Here is an 18,440-nt window from a genome sequence, read left to right on the forward strand (position 1 = left end):
AGTCTGGAGCCCTGCCCTCCTTGCCTCCAGTGTAGCTCCACTGGTGTGTGGATGTGCATGAATGATCCCGGTGATGGTCAGAGGGGCCGTAGGCGCGAACTGGCAAAATAGTTACCTGTTAACAAGTACAATAGGGGATAATTAGTGATGTGAGAAAGTTTGGTGACCGTGACTGCTTTAGCATATTTTTTGACTTTTGACACGTCCCGCAAAGCGAATCAACTTTCACTGATTCACAGTGAAAGCCCTGAAAGCCCTTCCTGATGCAACCCTGTATTTTATCCGGGCTAGGGACCGGCACAGGGTGACCCAAACTTGGACCTCCTTGTGGCTACATAGTTAGGCAGTAGCATGAAGGGTCTTGCCTAAGGACCCACATTGGATGAAGCTCATTGCGCCCCCTAGGAAGCAAACCCTGGTTTCACTAGCTCATATCAATGTAATTATTTATTGTAATTTTGGTTGTTTTTAAGAGATTATGGATTTTTTTTTCATCACATCTTCTCAAAGCTTGTACTTTGTAGACGGCCCCTTAGCAGTCACCACACTGCCAACTCTCTGTCGGCAGCACGGAGAGAGTAATTCTCATTAATAGGAAACAATAACCTGATCTTTTTCCCTTTGAAATGCGTTTGTATGTAATTTTTTGCATTATGACAAACCAATAGAGAGAGATTTGCTGTCAGTTTTTAACATTTATTAAAGAGTTGTTGAGTCCGGAAGTCAGAAATCTGTGAATATCTTGCTAAATGGACCAAACCGTGTTTGTGCACCTCCTGATTTAAGCAGTGCAGTATTCTGCTGCACTCTTTGACAATAAAATATCTAGTTGTGTTCATAACAAGCACACTTCTAGTATAGTATTTATCCGTGATGATAAACTTGAAATATATAGCACCAAATTGCGGAGCTAAACATTTTATATGGTGGGGCGGTAAGGGGCAGAAGACTTTGGAAAAGTCTATGCAGTAAATTCATTCTGCGGTTCCCAATGGTTACTTTTTAAAGTTAAAAGCAACTTAAAAAATATCAAGGTTGTTCAAAACAAAATGCAATCTATTTAAACTGATGTTTGCTTCATTTACAGAACATTCTCAACTCCCAACAGCAAATGTTCTGATCCACTAACAGCAAGTCCTTGTTTTTTTAAATATTAAGCTTTCATGTATTAGTCATAAAAAGCAAAAATGAACTGATACAAAATACATTGAAAATATGTTATGTGTGTAATTTGGGGGGCCAAAACATGCTTTTTTAAAATTTTTGCAATGCTTAAAGAAACTTGTTTTGATGAGTTCATAGTTTTTGTCAATAATGATACTAATATTGATTTTAAAAATGGAGGGGGCAGAAGCCCGCCCAACCCCCCCCCCCCCCCCCCCCCTTCCCCCCTGTAGCTTTGGCCCTGTATGGACCTAAACAAAATAATGAGATTAAAATAAATATTTAATCCCTTAATCCGGATGCAATAGATTCCGTTTGAGTCTGAAACTACGTGTTCGGGCCCGATTGGGACATCCCTAGTCCTTCTGCAACTTTGCAGCTGCACCGTAGCTCACACTCACTTCACAAACTAAAGTTCTAACTCTGCGGTATCTACTGTAAGATCACCTTCACGCTGCGCTTCCATTTTGATTGAACTGGACGTCTCCTCCTGCATGACAACAATCCGGCCCCATCAACAGTCTGAGAGGCTGACTGAATGAAAATAAAACTGGTGCTGGCCGCGTGCCCGAGCCTTCTCAGCAGCTCCACATAATGCAATTTAGCATTTGAATCTTTTTGCAAAACGGCATATTAAATTAGTTAATATTACGCTGTGATGAAAAGTGCACAGATGATCGCTTGGAGTTTGTTGCCGCTGACCTTGCCAGAAGACACATTTGAGCTAAACTCAAACATTTCTTGCTAAAAAATGTCACCCATCTAGTATCTGTAGTACAAACATTACCTTGGTTACTAAGCTAATTAAAAGTTCTTGTAAATTAGAGCTGAGCTAAAAATAAAAAAAGCTGCCATATTTTCCTGGATGACTTTAACCAAAGGTGTCTTCCTCAGATTTGCTCATTATCACCATGCTGGGGTCAAACCAGGCACCCTGCTGTGACATTGGAAGTCCAGCATTCCCAGTGTGGCCTCCATTTGTCCAGTCGGAGCTTCCAGTCAATTAAAGAAGGGAGGCATGGAGTCAGCTGATGACTGAGCTCTTTGCGTCTCACCTCTCTGTCTTTTCACTTTGCCACCTCCACCTCCGTCCACTTATTTCCCCTTGTGACTCCTTCCCCACTCATCCCTTTCCTCCCGCTTCTTTCTCCTCTATGCCCGCCGGTAGCGGTGAGCGCGCTGTCACTGTCGCTGCGACGTCAGAAGCGCGACTCCCTGTCGCCGCTGGAGGAGGACGACGTGCGCGAGAACATCATAACCTACGACGACGAGGGAGGAGGAGAGGCTGACACGGCCGCTTTTGACATTGCCGCGCTCCAGAACGCTCCCCACAGCTCACGCTCCCGTGGCTATCGCACGCTCGACAGCAGGAATATGTAAGTAGACCAGACGGGTGTGTGGGAGGGGTTCGCTTACACGTGCTGGTGGATGTTTAATTACATCAAACCAGCAGCAAGACTTGTATTACACGCTGAAAGGAAGGCAGGAGGGAAACACATTTCCCCCCCTTTAGAAGGGAACGCTTTTATCACAGTCCAGCACTTAAGTGATCCGCTTGAGTAACTGATTGAGCCTCGAGTCCCAGGTCATCCTCAGTCACCCCTCAAAATGCTTAAACAGACGGCTATCAAGCGTGGCATTCCTTGGAGACCACTTTGTTGTGTTCATTTTGTTCAAGTTCATTTATGCTCTTCCACATCAGAGGCTTGTTTGCGCGCACTTTGATGTTCCTGGGAAACAATGTAATTACCTTTGGACTAATAATTAGCTTCAGGATTCATGAAAGCCATATGGAAAGGTCATAAACAAGTACAAAGGCTGTCTCCAGCTTTTTCCAAAATTGCTTTTTACCCTTCTATTCCATGCAAAAGCAGGAAAACTCATTTAAATCTCATGCAATCTGGTGCAACATCCCTGCAACAGTGCTACCTTTGTTTTTGTTTCCCTTTTACCTTTTAGTTAATGCAATGGCACAGACACGTCGATTCCTAAAGTTTCCCTCTTACAGCCACTTAAACATTCATAAAAAATATAACTATGTGTTGGCTCTTACTGCACTCTACTTTTTTAAATAAAGATGTGTTAATGGAAGAAAAAACGCCAAATCCCATCTTTGGACAATTGCCTCTACTGCCAACTTTCTCTAATGTATAGCTTTTTTTTAAAATAATAATGCAAATCTCAATATAAAAGCCCTAAAGCTCTCTAAATAATTAACTTAAATTAGGTTGACAGTCATGCATTAAAATTGTATACTGGATAATAATAAGAAAATATTCAAGTGACATATTTTCTGTTTGGAGAAAAAAGCCTACAAATCTTTTATGCATTCAAAACAAGAAGGAATGTGTTCTCTTGTTCATAATCTGGAGTGGAAATGAATTATTAGAGAATTGCTTCACTGAAATAAATTTTTATTCTGGGAAGCAGTGTAAGTTTAAGGAATTGCTGAATAGTCTGGAACAAAACCAAGGGAAACTGTGGAACAAAACCAATTCTAGGTTTGCCAAATAAAATCTTAAAAAGTACTTAGTTTAGCTACTTCTGTCGTGGTTTTTCAGTCTGTTCCTGCCAAAAGCAGCTGGGCAGCGACATGTTGAGAGAAGGCAAGGTGTACAATTGTGAGGATCAAAGTTGAGCAGTTATGTGTAGAGTTCTAAAAGTGGCAATAAAGTGTCTTCAGTAAAAAATAGAGAAAAAAACAGCAGAAAAATAGGAACAAAGCAATTGTTTTATCAGAGGCCACTTGTCACAAAAACTCCAAAATGGACGAGTGATATGCGTGTTTCCTCTTGTGTCTTCCAGTCGATACAACCAGCACGCTCAAGACAAAAGCCGCAACTACAGCTGGGCTCAGAATGCGGCTCTGGATCACAACTTCTCAGGAACAGGAGGGCCTCTCTATGGTCGTCTCTGCTACAGCAGCCAAACGTTACCCGTCCTCCGTCGCACGCCGGGAGGAACTTTCGACCAGGGCTTGGCAGAGTTGGCCTATCGGTTTCCGGGAGGTCAGCCGGACCAATCCCTGGTCATCCAGAACCAGGGGGCCGCGGTCGGGCCCATGGAGTCAGGGGCTGTGTATATAGCTCCCATGGACCTCAGCAAAGGAAGCCAAACGGGGAGTCGAGCCGGAAGCAGAGACGGGACGGCCACCTTAAGTGGGGTGAGCACGTCAGATGGAGGTACGCCCAGGACCGGCGACTATCAGGAGAAAGGAGGAGGTCCTGCCAGTAACTGTACAGAGGGGAGTAGTGAGGAAAGATGTACCAACGGTCAAGACATGGACTGGGTAAGGATCATACCGGAGCCGATGGTGTTGATGAATCATTTGTTTTAATCCCAACACAACAATTTCAACATGGAGCTTCTTGTTTTGTTTGTTTTCTTTTTGGAAAAAAGTTGGTTTTGTGTTTTAACTTTACTTATCAGCCTACAAAAACAAATTTAAAGTAAAAGAAAACTGTGAAAGTCATGTCATTTTTGCATTTGATGATCCACAAATACACTTCTGTCCTTCAGAATGTGAGTTTGTCAAATGTAATTGGAGGAACAAAAATGAAGGATGCGGCTTTGAATTCCGGATTAAGGTGAATAAATTGCTTGATTAATTATAGATGGCAGCATTGGAAATATAATTAAAGCTGAAGGAATGACTTAATTATTCAATTGGATAAGCAAATAATATGTATCAAAGTAATTAAGCAAATATAAAAGAATTATAATTTTGGTTTCCACCTAATACACTAGATAATTACAGCAGTTTGAGATTATGTTTTTTCTTTTCTGCGCAGCAGAAATGTGCTGGATCAATTTAGGAGGAAATTAGGGATGAGTGACTGACTCATCTATGCAAACTGTTCATGTTCTTATTGGGGTCATTTTTATTAGGTCTTACTGGGGCTTTTTTTTTTTTATTTAATTCCTAATGTTTCTATCCTTTTATCACTTCCATTTTCCGTTTTCCAGTGAGTTGTTAGCTCTTTCTAGTATTCAGTCACTATCATTCCTTTTTTTAAATCTCTCTCTTTCTTCTCTAACGTGTGTCTCTTAAGAATAATGTTTTTTTTTTTGTTTTTTACTGTCATCCCCTCCTGCTTTAATAGCGCATAAGGCCTCGTTTATACTTCATAGCAATTCGTAGTCACTAGGGTTGCAAGGACATCGTCCTAATCGTGACTCAAACTGATGACATCATTGTCGATCGAAACAGTACACCTGGTGTACAATCAAGTGCATATTTTGTCATTTAATCTAAATTAATTTTAAACCATTAGAATACGAGATGGCGGAGCTAACTCGATAGAAAATTGGGTGTTTTCACGTCCCATGATTTCGATAAGGGACGCCATTACTGCATTTTAATGCAATAGGGGTTAGATGTTTTTTTTTTATTCTGACTCAGTTCCAAAAAAATATCAAAACACAACATTTAACTAAATGTTTACTTTCTAATGCAACTATATATTTTGCTATACTTGACTAAGATATGGAACAGGTGGCAAATTTTTACTAATTTAACTTTTTGTTTATAAAGTGTATTTTTTAGATGTGTTGAGGCTTTGAAGACTAAAATAAAAAAAACTTGATCTAACACCTTGACTTGTCTGTGCCATTACTTTAACACAAACCTATTAATATAGAAGTAAGCATCTTCGGAAGACATTTTGGTGGAAAAAAAACTTATATACACAGTGGAGCAAAAAAATAATTTAGTCAGCCACCAAATGTGCAAGTTTTCCCACTTAAAAAGATGAGAGAGTCCTGTAATGTTCCTCATAGATATGTCTCAACAATGAGAAACAATATTTAAAAAAAAATATCCAGAAAATCTCAGTGTCTGATTTTTATAGAATTGATTTGTAAAATATGGTGGAAAATTGAATCTAATTTAATGGAAAGGTTTTGGTCACCTACAAACAAGAAGGATTTCTGGCTCTAACAGACCTGTAACTTCTTCTGTAAGAGGATCCTCTGTCCTCCACTCATTTCCTGTGTCAGTGGCACCTGTTTTAACACGTTCTCTATATAAAAGACACCTGTCCACAACGTCAAACAGTCACACTTCGAACTCCAAACATGCTTTTTTTTTGGTGAAATGTGGCCAGACTTTGCAAGCTTTGCAATGTGTCGCAAGTCTTTCATACCGACCAGACCTTTTTAAGGGAATCGTTTGGAAAAATGGCAAACGATTTGGAGTAACTAAAATAGCAGGATCCGGATCTCAACAAGAACTGTTTCTGGATTCCCATCCCTAAATGAAACACTGAGAAATCCAGACATCATCAAGCTTGAAAAGCATAAACGCCACTCAGAAGTTTTTTGCAGCTATCACAGACAGTTGCAAGCGAAACATGTGGTCTAGTATGAACTAGACCACATGTTCCGATAGGGATGCAATATGATGGATGCCTAAATCTGTACACTTTCTAAACCAATTTTCATTGAAATTTTACAAATTGTTTGCATCTGTAACCAATTGATGTTCTTAACCTGGGCTCAAAACTGTATCTACTCTTCCCCACCTGCAGGTGCAGTCGGAGATGCTACCCAGGGAACACAGCCTCGTCATGACTCGATCTGGCTCTTTGATTGGCCAGGGTCATGGTGTGGGGGCCTGGGTCTGTGATTCAGCAACTCTACCGCTGGCGGGACGTAGGGCCTCTCGCTCTGGCCTGTCTCCAAAACGCTCAGTCTCCGGTTTGCCTGATCCGGAATCCGCTGAAGGTGGAGGAGGCGGGAGGCCTGGCGGAGGTGGGAATGGGAGGACCTCCAAGGACGGACAACAGCAATCTCTAAGTGGACGCAACTATGCCACTGTTTTGCAAGAGGAGAAAACTGGACCAAGGGAGTACCCCGGCACCTTGGGTAGAGGAGGACTGGAGATGGGGAGCAGCTTTGCAGTGACGAGGCCTGACAGGGAGAGTGGAGGAATATCTTTGTCCGGGAATCCCTCCGTCTATTCAGACGCGGCTGGCTTTATTGGGGACTGGCGTGATCGAGTCGGCATAGGAGGGTATGTTTTGGGCAGGAGGGATATGAGCCCTCAGCTTTTGCCTTTCCCGGGGCAGCCACGAGGAGTCTACGGCGGGGTTGTGGGCTACGGCCCCGGCTGGGTTTCCGGAGTGGAAGCAGCCAGAGGACCCCCGGGCCCTGGGGCACCCTCCCTCGCCCTTAGAGTGGGCGAGTTCCTACGACTACGTCTCGCCCAGGTCACCTTTGACCCTTCACAGCCACCGTATGACTCTGTCCAGATCTACGGCCTGGAGGGGACGGGATCCAGGGCGGGATCCCTCAGCTCTCTAGAAAGCGAAGGAGAGAAGGAGGATTGGGGGGCAGGACTGGAGGAGTGGGGTCCTCAGTTCCAGAAACTAGCTCAGCTTTTTAAAGAGCGAGAAAAAGAAAAGGAAGATCAGGAGATAGGAGAAGAGGGGGCTAAACAGGAAACAGAGAGGAAAGAGGACCATGGAACGAAAGAAAGAAAGAAGGAGGAGAGCAGGCCAGAAATGAGGGGAAAAACTGAGCAAGGGGAAAAATGAAACAAACAGGGGGCAAAGGAGGTTGGGCAGGAGGGGAGGCAAAAAGGAAGCTGATGAAAAGGCAACGAGAGTTAGAATAATGTGAAGAGAAGTTAAAGGGGAGAAAGATGAAGAGGAAAAGTAATAAAAAGAGACAGAGAAAAATGAGCCAGGGGAGGATGGAGAATACGAGGGCAGGAGAGGGAGTGATTGATGTAATTTAAAGCAATAAGTGTTGAAACGCTGATATGGTTGAGCACAGATACCGAGACAATGCAGAGGGCTGCTTCGGCTCGGGGGGCAGCAACAATTTGTTAAACGCATTGGACAAAAAACAAACAAAGAAAAAAACAAGCCAAACATCCCAGACTCAATTGAATTCAGCTCTCACATATAGAATGAAAAACAACAGTTAAACAAGATGCTGGCATGCACCATGTCCTAAACTTTATGTCAACGTTCAAGCAGCCAGTGCCCATTTGTGTACGTTTCAAACCGAGACAAAAACATTGCGATAGTTAAAGATTTGACAAAAAAATAGCTCCAAGTGAGCTGCGAGGTTAAGAATAAGTCAAGAAGGACGAGGTTCTGTGTGTTGACATTAATATACTAAGGAATGGCAAGAATGTATAAAGACAGAAACAGCCTCACAAATGAGGCGATTGTACAGAAAACTGTTACTTTTTGCTTCATCTACAGTCGCAGAAAAGTGAATTATTCAGCTTGCTACTTCATTCCAAATGAAAATGAATCATTCTAGTCCTGCATAGGATTTGCCCTCCTTTAAGCCCACCGGGAAATCTAACATTGTGAAAGATTTGAAATGATTTAGGCTACGTACACACCGGGCATGTGACTCACGCTTAAGAACGCGCTCAACGGGCGATTAGCATATTGTGTTCACACAGGACTGTCGCTACCAGATACTATTGCATGTACTTACAGCTGGAACAGTCTAGGTGCGAAATGCGAAAGGAACGATATCCATATCTCCTTACCAAATACGAGGCCCTGATTGGTCAAAGTTTTACTGGTTTAACTTTCAGCGCCTTCAACGGCTGCACGTTTTGTACGTAGAGCCCTTTGACTCTATATATAGAACTCAACGGAGCAACCCATCCCCCTCGCATTCCAAATAGGTAGTACCCGCTGGTCCCAAAAGCCGAAATCCCATAGACTTCTATCGGAAAAATCCAGCTAATAACACAACAATAATGCTGTAGCACAAGTTATTCAAGTTATAAACTGACCAATCAGATGCCTCAATAAAGGTAAGTGACCTCATGTCGAACATTCAAAGTGTTTGACAGATTCTCCCACTTTTAGTGGAAGGGGTGTGGCCTTCTAACATGGTCACTACTGATTGGAGATAGTGGTTGCCTTAGAAATTTAGACTTAAACTGACTCAGACCAAACACAGCTTACTGAGGACGTCTAATTCCAGCTTGGTGATGGACATATCGCGGAAAAATGGCGACTGAATTGACTTCATTTGGTTGTCTTAAAAACCTGCGTAGCCACATGAGAACTATGAACAGAGAAATCAGAAAAACGCACGTAGGCGCGTCTTTTCATTAGAAGTGGACTTTTCGTTAGAAGTGGCTGCTTTTTGTTAGAAGTGGCTGCTTGAAAAACGTGTTGCAAAGTCCGGTGTGAACGTAGCTTTAGGATCCCTTCCTGCATCTCCCATCCCCCTCCATTATTATTATTATTATTTTTTTTTTGTCGTAGTTGAGTGTTAATACGTTTACAGAAATTCACACACAGCTGCACACACAGAGACACAAAAGAACTGATGAACACTTCAGGCTTTGATTGTATTACAGCAAATTCTTAAAGCCAAACTTTTAAGGTTAATTAAATCTTTTGATGGCGAACCTGCTGTTCTTTTTTTTTTTATTATTTTCAATTTCGTTTTTATTTCTCCCACATCACCCATTATTGTCTCCAATTACGCACCTTGATGACACGTATGCATGATTTTTTTGTAAACAAGAGGAAAACTAAATGACTAAAATGGCAATCAGTTTCCACACTTTGACACTTAAACTGCCCATATTAAGGTGTCTCTTTGGGAGATAACGGGGTGGGGGGCATTTTCACACAACAGGCTTTGTGTCGTCATCAGAAGCAGATGAGCTGGACTTTCCAGCCGGAATGCACTTTTCTACTGTGTGTCGTTAAATACTAGAAGATAATGTAAAATGTCAGAAGTTATTCTTGTTTTATAACTTGTCAATGAAAACATGTCTGACTGTATGTAAAAGCATTACAAATGTAAATTTCATTGAATATTATTGCTAAATAGAGTATAATAAAACAAAACAAAAAAACATAGATGTCCAAATGGAGGATTGTTGGGACTCATTCTATGTACCGTAGATTAGAAAATGGACTGAGCCAAACTGAAAACAACACCGTGTTTCTGACATCTGTACAGCAGTTTATCATGTTGCATCTCTTGTCTTGATTTGGACGAGCCAAGGATTTAATTATACATTTGGCCTCTGGCAGAAGCTTGTTGTACAAAACAGTACAGTAGTCACAGGAAACCTTTGGGCGAGTTGGTCCCAGTGAAGAAACCAAGTGACAAAAAAAATTTGAGGGGGAAAAATTCCTCTCACGGGCTTTCAAAACACCCACAGAAATCCAAATGGAATATGTAATGACTTTGCCATGCCCGAGAGACATGGAAGTTTTATAGATAGTTACCTCTTTTGAGAATTTAATAAGCTGTGCATTAAAGGGAAGTGACATCTTTCATGTGTTTCGGGCAGAGCAATTGACATTCTAAATTAATAATGCATTAGGCTTTTTTTTTCCTAAGGAAAATCTTTCTTTGTATTTTTTTAATAATACCACTTTGGGAGTCCAGACAGGACTTTTGCAACAAACCCTTAATGGGAATGTCTGTGGTTGGCCAGAAATGTCACTGTAATGATATTTACAAGTGGATTCAAGCTTCATGGCTCTCCTCCAGTTTGACAGTCACTTAGTTTTGAATCCACAAGCTGTTCACCGAACCCACAGACCGCACCGCCCTTTACCTGAAACAAGCCTCTCCATGCTGTGTCACTGCACAGACTGAAGGGTAATTAGGACCAATTTTCTAATAATTGCACAATAGTTGACAGTGGAGAGGGGGGGTGCATAACTTTTGGGAGTTGATTTTGGTCAACCAACAGAATATCAACGGCCTGCACCTTTTTAAGCTTTTTGGGGATGGATCGACCGATTGAAGGTTCTGATTGGCTGATCAAGGGGATGAGTGAGAGCCGGAAAACAAGAAGGGTGATAGATCTTAAGGACTAGTGTCTTAAACCATGTTGGATTTTAAACACCTTTCTTTCTTATTTTAGTTTACTACAATGTGGATCATTGTTTTTAGCATGTGTGTCATGACTCGTGTGAGTAACATTCACACTCCAATGAGCAACTGAACTGGTTAGTATTTAAAAGTGGAGCGCAATTCTTAAGAGAAAGTCCATCTCACAGCAAATCCTAGCTTTATGCTATGTTCACATTGGGCATGTGACATGCGTTCTTGCACGCTCATTCTTAAACATGTGTTTAGCCCGTGGTTTTCACACTGGACTGTCACTACTCAATAGTGCATGTTCACTACCTACATTTTGAACAAGCTTCATCCGAAATCCCAAAGCGTTGCAATTCTCGCGAGAAGACTTTTTCTCTCACACCTCTATTCTGATATTTGAAAGACTTGGTGTCATAGAATTCCAGCCGAACACAAACCGGAATTGTTAATTTTCCCCTCCATGATCAATTTTCCAACACTTGCTTTTTTATTTGTTTTTGCCTTTCAGTTTCTCCAGTTTACGATTCGCACCGATGGTTTGTAAGAGAGTTTGAATGCTGAATGCCCCTCCTGACACAACTCTGTATTTTCAATTCACAGATAGGCAGCGGCAGGAAGGGTCTTGCCAAAGGACCCCCACCAGATTTATTAGGTCATTGCACGCCCTAGGAATTTAATCCAGGTTTCTAGCGTGACAGTCCTACACCCAGCCAACTGAGTGTAGGACATGCTTTCAACATGCTTTCAATGTAGCTATGTTTTGTTTGTAGAGCACAAAAACAGTCGTAGTCAAGCTTGAATGCAAGAACTTTGAATGCATAAGCCCTAAAAACACATACACGTGTGGTTACATAAACTTTTCATTCAAAGTCGTTGCTTGAGCACACGTTGCCTAGTGTGAACATAGCTTTACAGTTTTCTAAGCTTCAGTTGACAAATCTAATAATTACAGACTATTCTGCATTTGAATGCTAAGTTGATATCTTTTGGACTACCATAATTTTTCAACTGTTCAAACAATTGGGATAATTTCAGCAGATTCTGAAGTGGTGAAAAGAGGCTTAGCACTGTTATAGGTACAAAGCCAACATATAGACCACTTTTCTACACACCAGAATCAGTTGTTTCACGATGGTCTACGTTTTACGGTATGTCAAAGAGCATTTGTTATTTAGGTGTTGCTGGCAACAGCTCCTTTGTAAAAAAGGTTTTAAATAAAAAAAACGTAAAAAATCATTTACGTTGGGATTTTGTTCGATAACGCATGGGTACCTGGCATATTAACGTAGATGTCCTTCTGGATGGTTGTATTTGCTAAATGACTTTAGGATCACTTGAATCACCAAATAGACAGCCATCACAGTTGTTTGGTTAAATACAAATTTGACATACTTGAAGTAATCTTAAATGTTTGGCTTTAGAGGTACTTTGCTCAGTTGGACATTGTAGAAATGTTTCCTTTGATAATATGTGAGTAGAAATAGTAATCAAATACAATAGAAATGATACGTCGACAAAGTTCCTATAGCCGTAACAAAGAAAATTAATCCATAAAGCATGCCTCCCTAGAGAAAAAAACATTAACCCAAGCAGGGTTTTTTTTTTCCTTTGGTTGCAGCAATACATAAATTTTATAGGCATTCCTTTGATAGCAAATTCAAAAGCAACTAACACGGCACACTATCAAGTGACCTTCCTCTTCTTGATTGGCTCCAGGTGTCTCATCTTTGTTGATTCAAAGCTGCGCTGTGGTTGATTGGTCAAAATCAAAGTGATGATTCCCTTGATTTGTCTTATTTCAGAGTTTCGGAGTGCCGTGCAGACTAAACCACTTGACAGACCTGATTATCGCACATCGTGCGCCTGAAAATTGGCTACATCAATAGCGTGATTAGTCAAATCAGTTGTTTTAGATGAAACAAAAGACCATCATTCTTTGCGGCTTTCCTCAAACTCCTTCTCTGTTCTCCATAGATGCTTCAATGAGTAGCAGTTTCCCCATTAAGCCATTTGTCAAGTCCTCGGTAGATAAAATAAGGACAGTAAGAGAATTTTCAGCAATTATCTGATGTGTGTACCATTTGCTTTAGGGTGCAAGATGAAGGGCTTGACCATTGGCCTTAAAAGCTCAAGTTGACCCCATTGGTTCTGCGCCCCCCTCATGACATAGCTCCTGCACGATGTTGACACATTTTCCCATTTGCGTGCTGAACAGAGTGTATTTATTTCTGTTGTACTTTTTCTTTTTGTAAATTTGAATAAAAAAAGCAAGTATTTCAAAGAGACAAGTCAGTGCTGCTCTCCTTTTTTGAGTTCTCAAAAATCTACTTTTTATGTGTGTGTTTCTTGGAGAGACATGGAGTTGTGTGTGAGATGTGTGCAAACCTGCAGTGCATGCAAATATGACTGGTACTTTGTATGCATATGTCTCCAAGAGAAGCTGTGTGTGCCTTGTCAAAATTTGGCATCTCTTGTGTTGTCTTGCGGGTTAAAAAAAAAAGACCCACTGCTATTTTTATTAATTGTAGAAAAATACCTTCAAATTTTTCCAACTTGAAATTTTAGGACTTTTCCTTAGATCACTCCATCATTATTATTTTTTTTTTTTTGTTTATGTTTAGATGCTTTAAATCCCTTGGAAACAAAGTGACTTATGGGTCATTTTTGACGCGCAAATTATGAAAGCAATTGAACACCAAATAACATTCAAATGCCACACACAAACGCTCTAATTTACAGGTACACACACCTGCACAACTGGTCCCCATTCTAAGACTGTTTAATGAGACTGTTGTCTCCACAATGTAATAAATACCAACATACCTACACACACTTTACAGGAGACACTACATTGGGGTCAAAGGTGTCCCCGTACGCAGCTCACACTCGTTGCTGCTGTGACATCATCAACACACAACTTTGTAGTTCTTAACAGAGTTAATCCAAAACAATGCCTTAAACCTACAACGATTATATATTATGTAAGGGGTAACACTCAACGAGGTGGTCGTTATAATAAATGAATGGGATTTGTGGAACTTTTATTTATTTATCTATTTAGTTTGTTTTGTAAAGTTTGAGATTGAAAGTAGTCCCCCTTGGTGGTGTAAAAGTAAAAGGTTGGAGGTCTGCAAAACTTCATAAATCCACTTTTTAAACTGTTTTTTGTTACCTTTTACTCGGGATGGGTACCGAGCCCCGGTATTGAACGAGCCCCGGGGCAACATTCTTCAAGACTGAAGTAGCGTTAAGATCCAACCTCAACTGTTCTGCTATCTGTACTGGAGAAGTTGCTTTTTTTTTTTGTGTCCCACAAGATATATTAATTTCGCTATTCTCGCTGAGGAGGAGAGGTCTGTCTGGCTATTTGTGCGCACGCTGCTCAGACAGCACGCAGCGTGCGCGTAAAATTAATAAAATCTGCACTGGAGCGCCCTGACTATCGTGTCAACCTGCTGCTTTGATGACCGTATTTTGCGCTCTTTGTGTAGAATACACTGAGGAGCGCGGGGGAAAACAACTCTCAACTGCAGAGGATATGAACAGGTGAACAGGTAGAGAGGTGGGGGAGGGGCTTTGGTTTCAAACCAGAGAGATGAAAACACTGGCGTCAGATTTAGACGCAGTTTTCACTGTGGGAGTTGGAGCAGAGACTTTCTCTGGGATGATCTTATGAACTCAAACATTTATTTAATGTGTTTTAGATTTACATCATGACAGCAATATGTCAAAACATTGCTGTTTATTTTTCATTTTTTTTCTTCTTTCTTATTTTTTTATGTATTTTACTTTTAAAGTTGGAAAATGTATAAAGTAAAATGTTTTGTTAAAAAAATATTGTTGCATAATGAGGAAATAAAATACTTTATGTTCCTAATTTATTTATTTATTTATTTTTCGTCCTCAAAAAGTATCGATAAGAGTATCGTTAAAATACCAAATCAATAAGCAGTATCAATAAGAGTATTAGTACCGTTAAAATCATAACGATACCCATCCCTACTTTTTACTGTGTCATAATGTCACAAATTTAAATGAAAATGCCTCAAAATTAGGCCTTTTGCAGCAATTATTAGGTTAGAATAAAAATAAATTAATAACATCCGTTGATTACAAATCATTAATTATTCACACAGAAAAAATAATCGCATAACATCACTAGGTGAGATCAGTTTGTGTAAACCTGCTGGAACACCTTGATCCTTGATCAGTTTGATGAGGTCAGTAGTGCACGACAGACAGACCTGGAAATACAGAAAACCTAGCCAGAGCTTTAATTGAATTACAATAAAATGGGGGTAACTCGACAGCGGCAATCAAAAACACAAGGCCCCATCATGCACCTCTGCAGCTCTCTTGAATCATGCAGAGCTTGTGCTGCTAAAAGATGGTTAGAAGAGATGTGGACCACTGCAGTGAGACTGAATAGTTGGAAAGATTTATTACAATAATCAAATATGAAGGAGGGGGATTATTGCTACATGATGGTTCTGAGAATGATCGTGTTAGCAGGGTCTTCGCTTGATTACAATGATAATGCCCGCCTCAAGTCAAGAAAGGGAGACGAGCTGAGGGGGAGATCGCGGACAGAGAATCATATTAACAGTTAATTTGGTAGTCTGTTTCATTACATAAAATTATATTTGGTAGTGGATACAAGCTGATTCTGCAGGCCGTTGTGGGGGAAAAAAATTCTCCGCTATTGCAGTCAGAGGTTATGTTTCTATAATTATGAGATTTTCCGTGCTGTCCCCCCCAACCCCCATCCTCCTGCGGAAGCAGCGTTCCCTATCTAAGGTGGATGGGGGTTGAAGGCAAAATCACGCATTAATAAGCTTTAACCAAGAATGCATCATAATGAAAGCAGCGTGGTCTCTTTATCAGTTTACTGCTCCTATTTGTGTGCGTTTTATCATCTCCCTCCAGCATCAACACTGCAGTGCAGTAAGCTAGGTGAGATGTGCTGTCATAGCACTGTCAATAATTACTGCATGCATAATTGATCATAGTATAATGGTGGAGTTGGAGATAAAATGAGCTCTGTTAATGCTGCACACCTGGGAATAGCTCAGGAGAAGTACACACTTCGGAGTGCTGCAGGATTGCATCACAGGACATACGAGTGTGTGTCTCTGAGTGTTGAACACGAGGATTCGAGCACATGGAAATTCTTCATTCCGTTTGAACCTTCCTGACACACATTTAATCCCTCTGGCTACTCAGCACAGCAAGAGCGCCGGCGTGTTGTTCATCCGATTGTCTTTGAATTACAAGCGCTGCTTTTTAAATGCACGCCGCTCAACTTGAGCGCAACTTCTCCGTGTCGGAGACCTTCATCCCTCATAGTTAAATTCAGAAGAATTGCTTAACAAGCCGCTCTTTCTTTTCTGCGCAGTCGTTCCTGTTTTCTTCCTTTATTTTTCACGTACTCCTGCTTGCAAACGATTCCTTCTGAGTTCAATGGCTCTTTTGAAGTGGAAAATTAAATCTTCATTAACAATCTTAATTAGAGTTCGATCTCCCCATAGCAAGCTGACAGAGAATCTATATTGAGTACAGAGGGAGGGGACCTGGAGAGAGTTGGTTTTGGATGGTGCAGCTGGGGGTAGTTGGGGATTAGAAAGGATAATTAGTGAAGGGGTAAATTACACATAGGGGGGATTCACTCCTTTAAGGTTGGGAATAAATAAAGACACCTGCTGGTTGATTGTGGGGTATGATATTAACTAATTGCTATTTCTGTTGCTATGTCCGGCATCTGGTGCAGGTTCAACCTGTTTCATGGTTCAAAACTTTTTCAATATATTAAGATATTGGACAAATCCAAATTGCTTCCAAACCCCTCTTGCTCCTCCCTATTGCTCCAATTGTTGGGGTATTTGGAGCTTTAGTGGTGTCTGAACTTGCTATTTTAAGGAGGGGCCGTAGTGACTGTCCGTTGTGATGATGTCACCTATGTTATGTATATTGATATTTATTTTCCCACCTCTGGCAGCTAAGCGATAACGAAGATGACCAGTGACTATCGATGTCGTCATTGAGTGGTAGTAACGTCCAGATTGTAAAACAGTATTTTTTCATAACTCTCTGCTTGGAGAGCTAAATGTAGTGGTATGGAGAAGCTGTAGGGGTACTTTATGGATTTGGCTTCAGCAAACATATGATTGTTGTTGTTCAACTTTCGGCACATCCCCTCAAGGATCTCCACAGTGAATCAGATTTCACTGATCCACACGTGGATTAGCAGAGAATTTTATAACAGATACCCTTCCTGACCCCTTCACAACCCTGTATTTTGTCCACGCCAGGGAACGACACAGGGAGATCCAGATCTGGGCCCCTTTGGGGCTACTTAGTTAGGCAGTGACGTGGGGAATGGGGACCCACTCTAAATAAAGCTCACCACATCCTGGGACACTGGCTTCCCATGTGCCATTCCCAAACGCAGCCAACTGAGCCATGTAGCTGCATCAAGATAATGTATGATTACTAGACAAAATTACTGCCATTTCTATACATTTTTTGTCAGCATGCCTTGAAACATTCGCCCAACAGTAGCCATTTTAGGCTCTGACAACCCTGTGACCCCAAAAGGGATAAAGTAGGTTAAGAAAATTGATGGATGAATGGATACCCTAAAACAGTGTCGGTGGTTCAGTCCTAGAACCTACAATGTCTTGATTTGGTCAACAAATGTCCCAATGTATTTGTGGTGTTGTTAGACAAGGGGTGTCAGAATCCAGGCTTCAAGGGCCGGTGTCCAACATGTTTTCTAGCCGACCTGCCATTGAAGCTCCTTATTGGCTAAACACACCTGATCCAGGTAATCAGCAGCAGCAGATAAGGCCATAGAAAAGGTCATAGACAGCATGGACCATATTATTTTTGCCATACTTTTTTGTGACGTAGGCCTACAAGTTACTTTTACTTGGCAAGCCAAAAGCTCTCATTTCCGTTTCATACTGATGCATCTACTTGTAGACAAATAGATCGATGTACGTGTTCATTTTCCTCGTCTGGTTTAGAAATGTACGGCTGGATAGCTCCAATATTGCTTGCCATTTTTGTAATGTTAGATTGTGAGTGTGTGAGGCTGTAAACAGAGATCTCTCATCAATGGGAAGGGGAAAGGGGGCAGGCATGGTTGTTCCATGCCAAAGGTTCTGCCACAAACTCAGAGGCAGAGATCTAATGAACTACTGCCGCTTTACAGAAACTATGTCCTAGAGATTTTGGATAAAAAACAGCATATTCATATTTGAAAGACCACTTGGAACAACATGAAAAAACAAACAAAAGAAGATCTGACTTTTTACTATCCAAACATTGTTTTTTTTGTTTGTTTTACTAAAAAATAAATTATTAAAACGATTTTTCAAAATGTTTAATGTTTATTCTTATGTGCATTTAAACTCCAGGTCAACGTTCCATTTATGCTGCAGCGC

At 41.0% G+C, this 18,440-nt stretch overlaps 1 protein-coding gene across 2 annotated transcripts in view; it reads left to right on the forward strand.

The window, feature by feature from the left end:
• cdh24 (cadherin 24) overlaps window positions 1–13,280 on the forward strand; it is a 246,994-nt gene extending 233,714 nt beyond the window's left edge. For both annotated transcript variants that reach the window (XM_011486562.3, XM_020710942.2), the window contains 3 exons: window positions 2,333–2,540; window positions 3,970–4,453; window positions 6,693–13,280. In XM_011486562.3, coding sequence (XP_011484864.1) covers window positions 2,333–2,540; window positions 3,970–4,453; window positions 6,693–7,700 — 1,700 coding nt within the window. In that variant the 3' untranslated portion in view covers window positions 7,701–13,280. The remainder of the gene's footprint in view (window positions 1–2,332; window positions 2,541–3,969; window positions 4,454–6,692) is intronic.
• The last annotated feature ends 5,160 nt before the right edge of the window (window positions 13,281–18,440 follow it).

This window comes from Oryzias latipes, chromosome 17 (assembly GCF_002234675.1).
Source record: "Oryzias latipes chromosome 17, ASM223467v1".
Lineage (NCBI taxonomy): Eukaryota > Metazoa > Chordata > Actinopteri > Beloniformes > Adrianichthyidae > Oryzias > Oryzias latipes.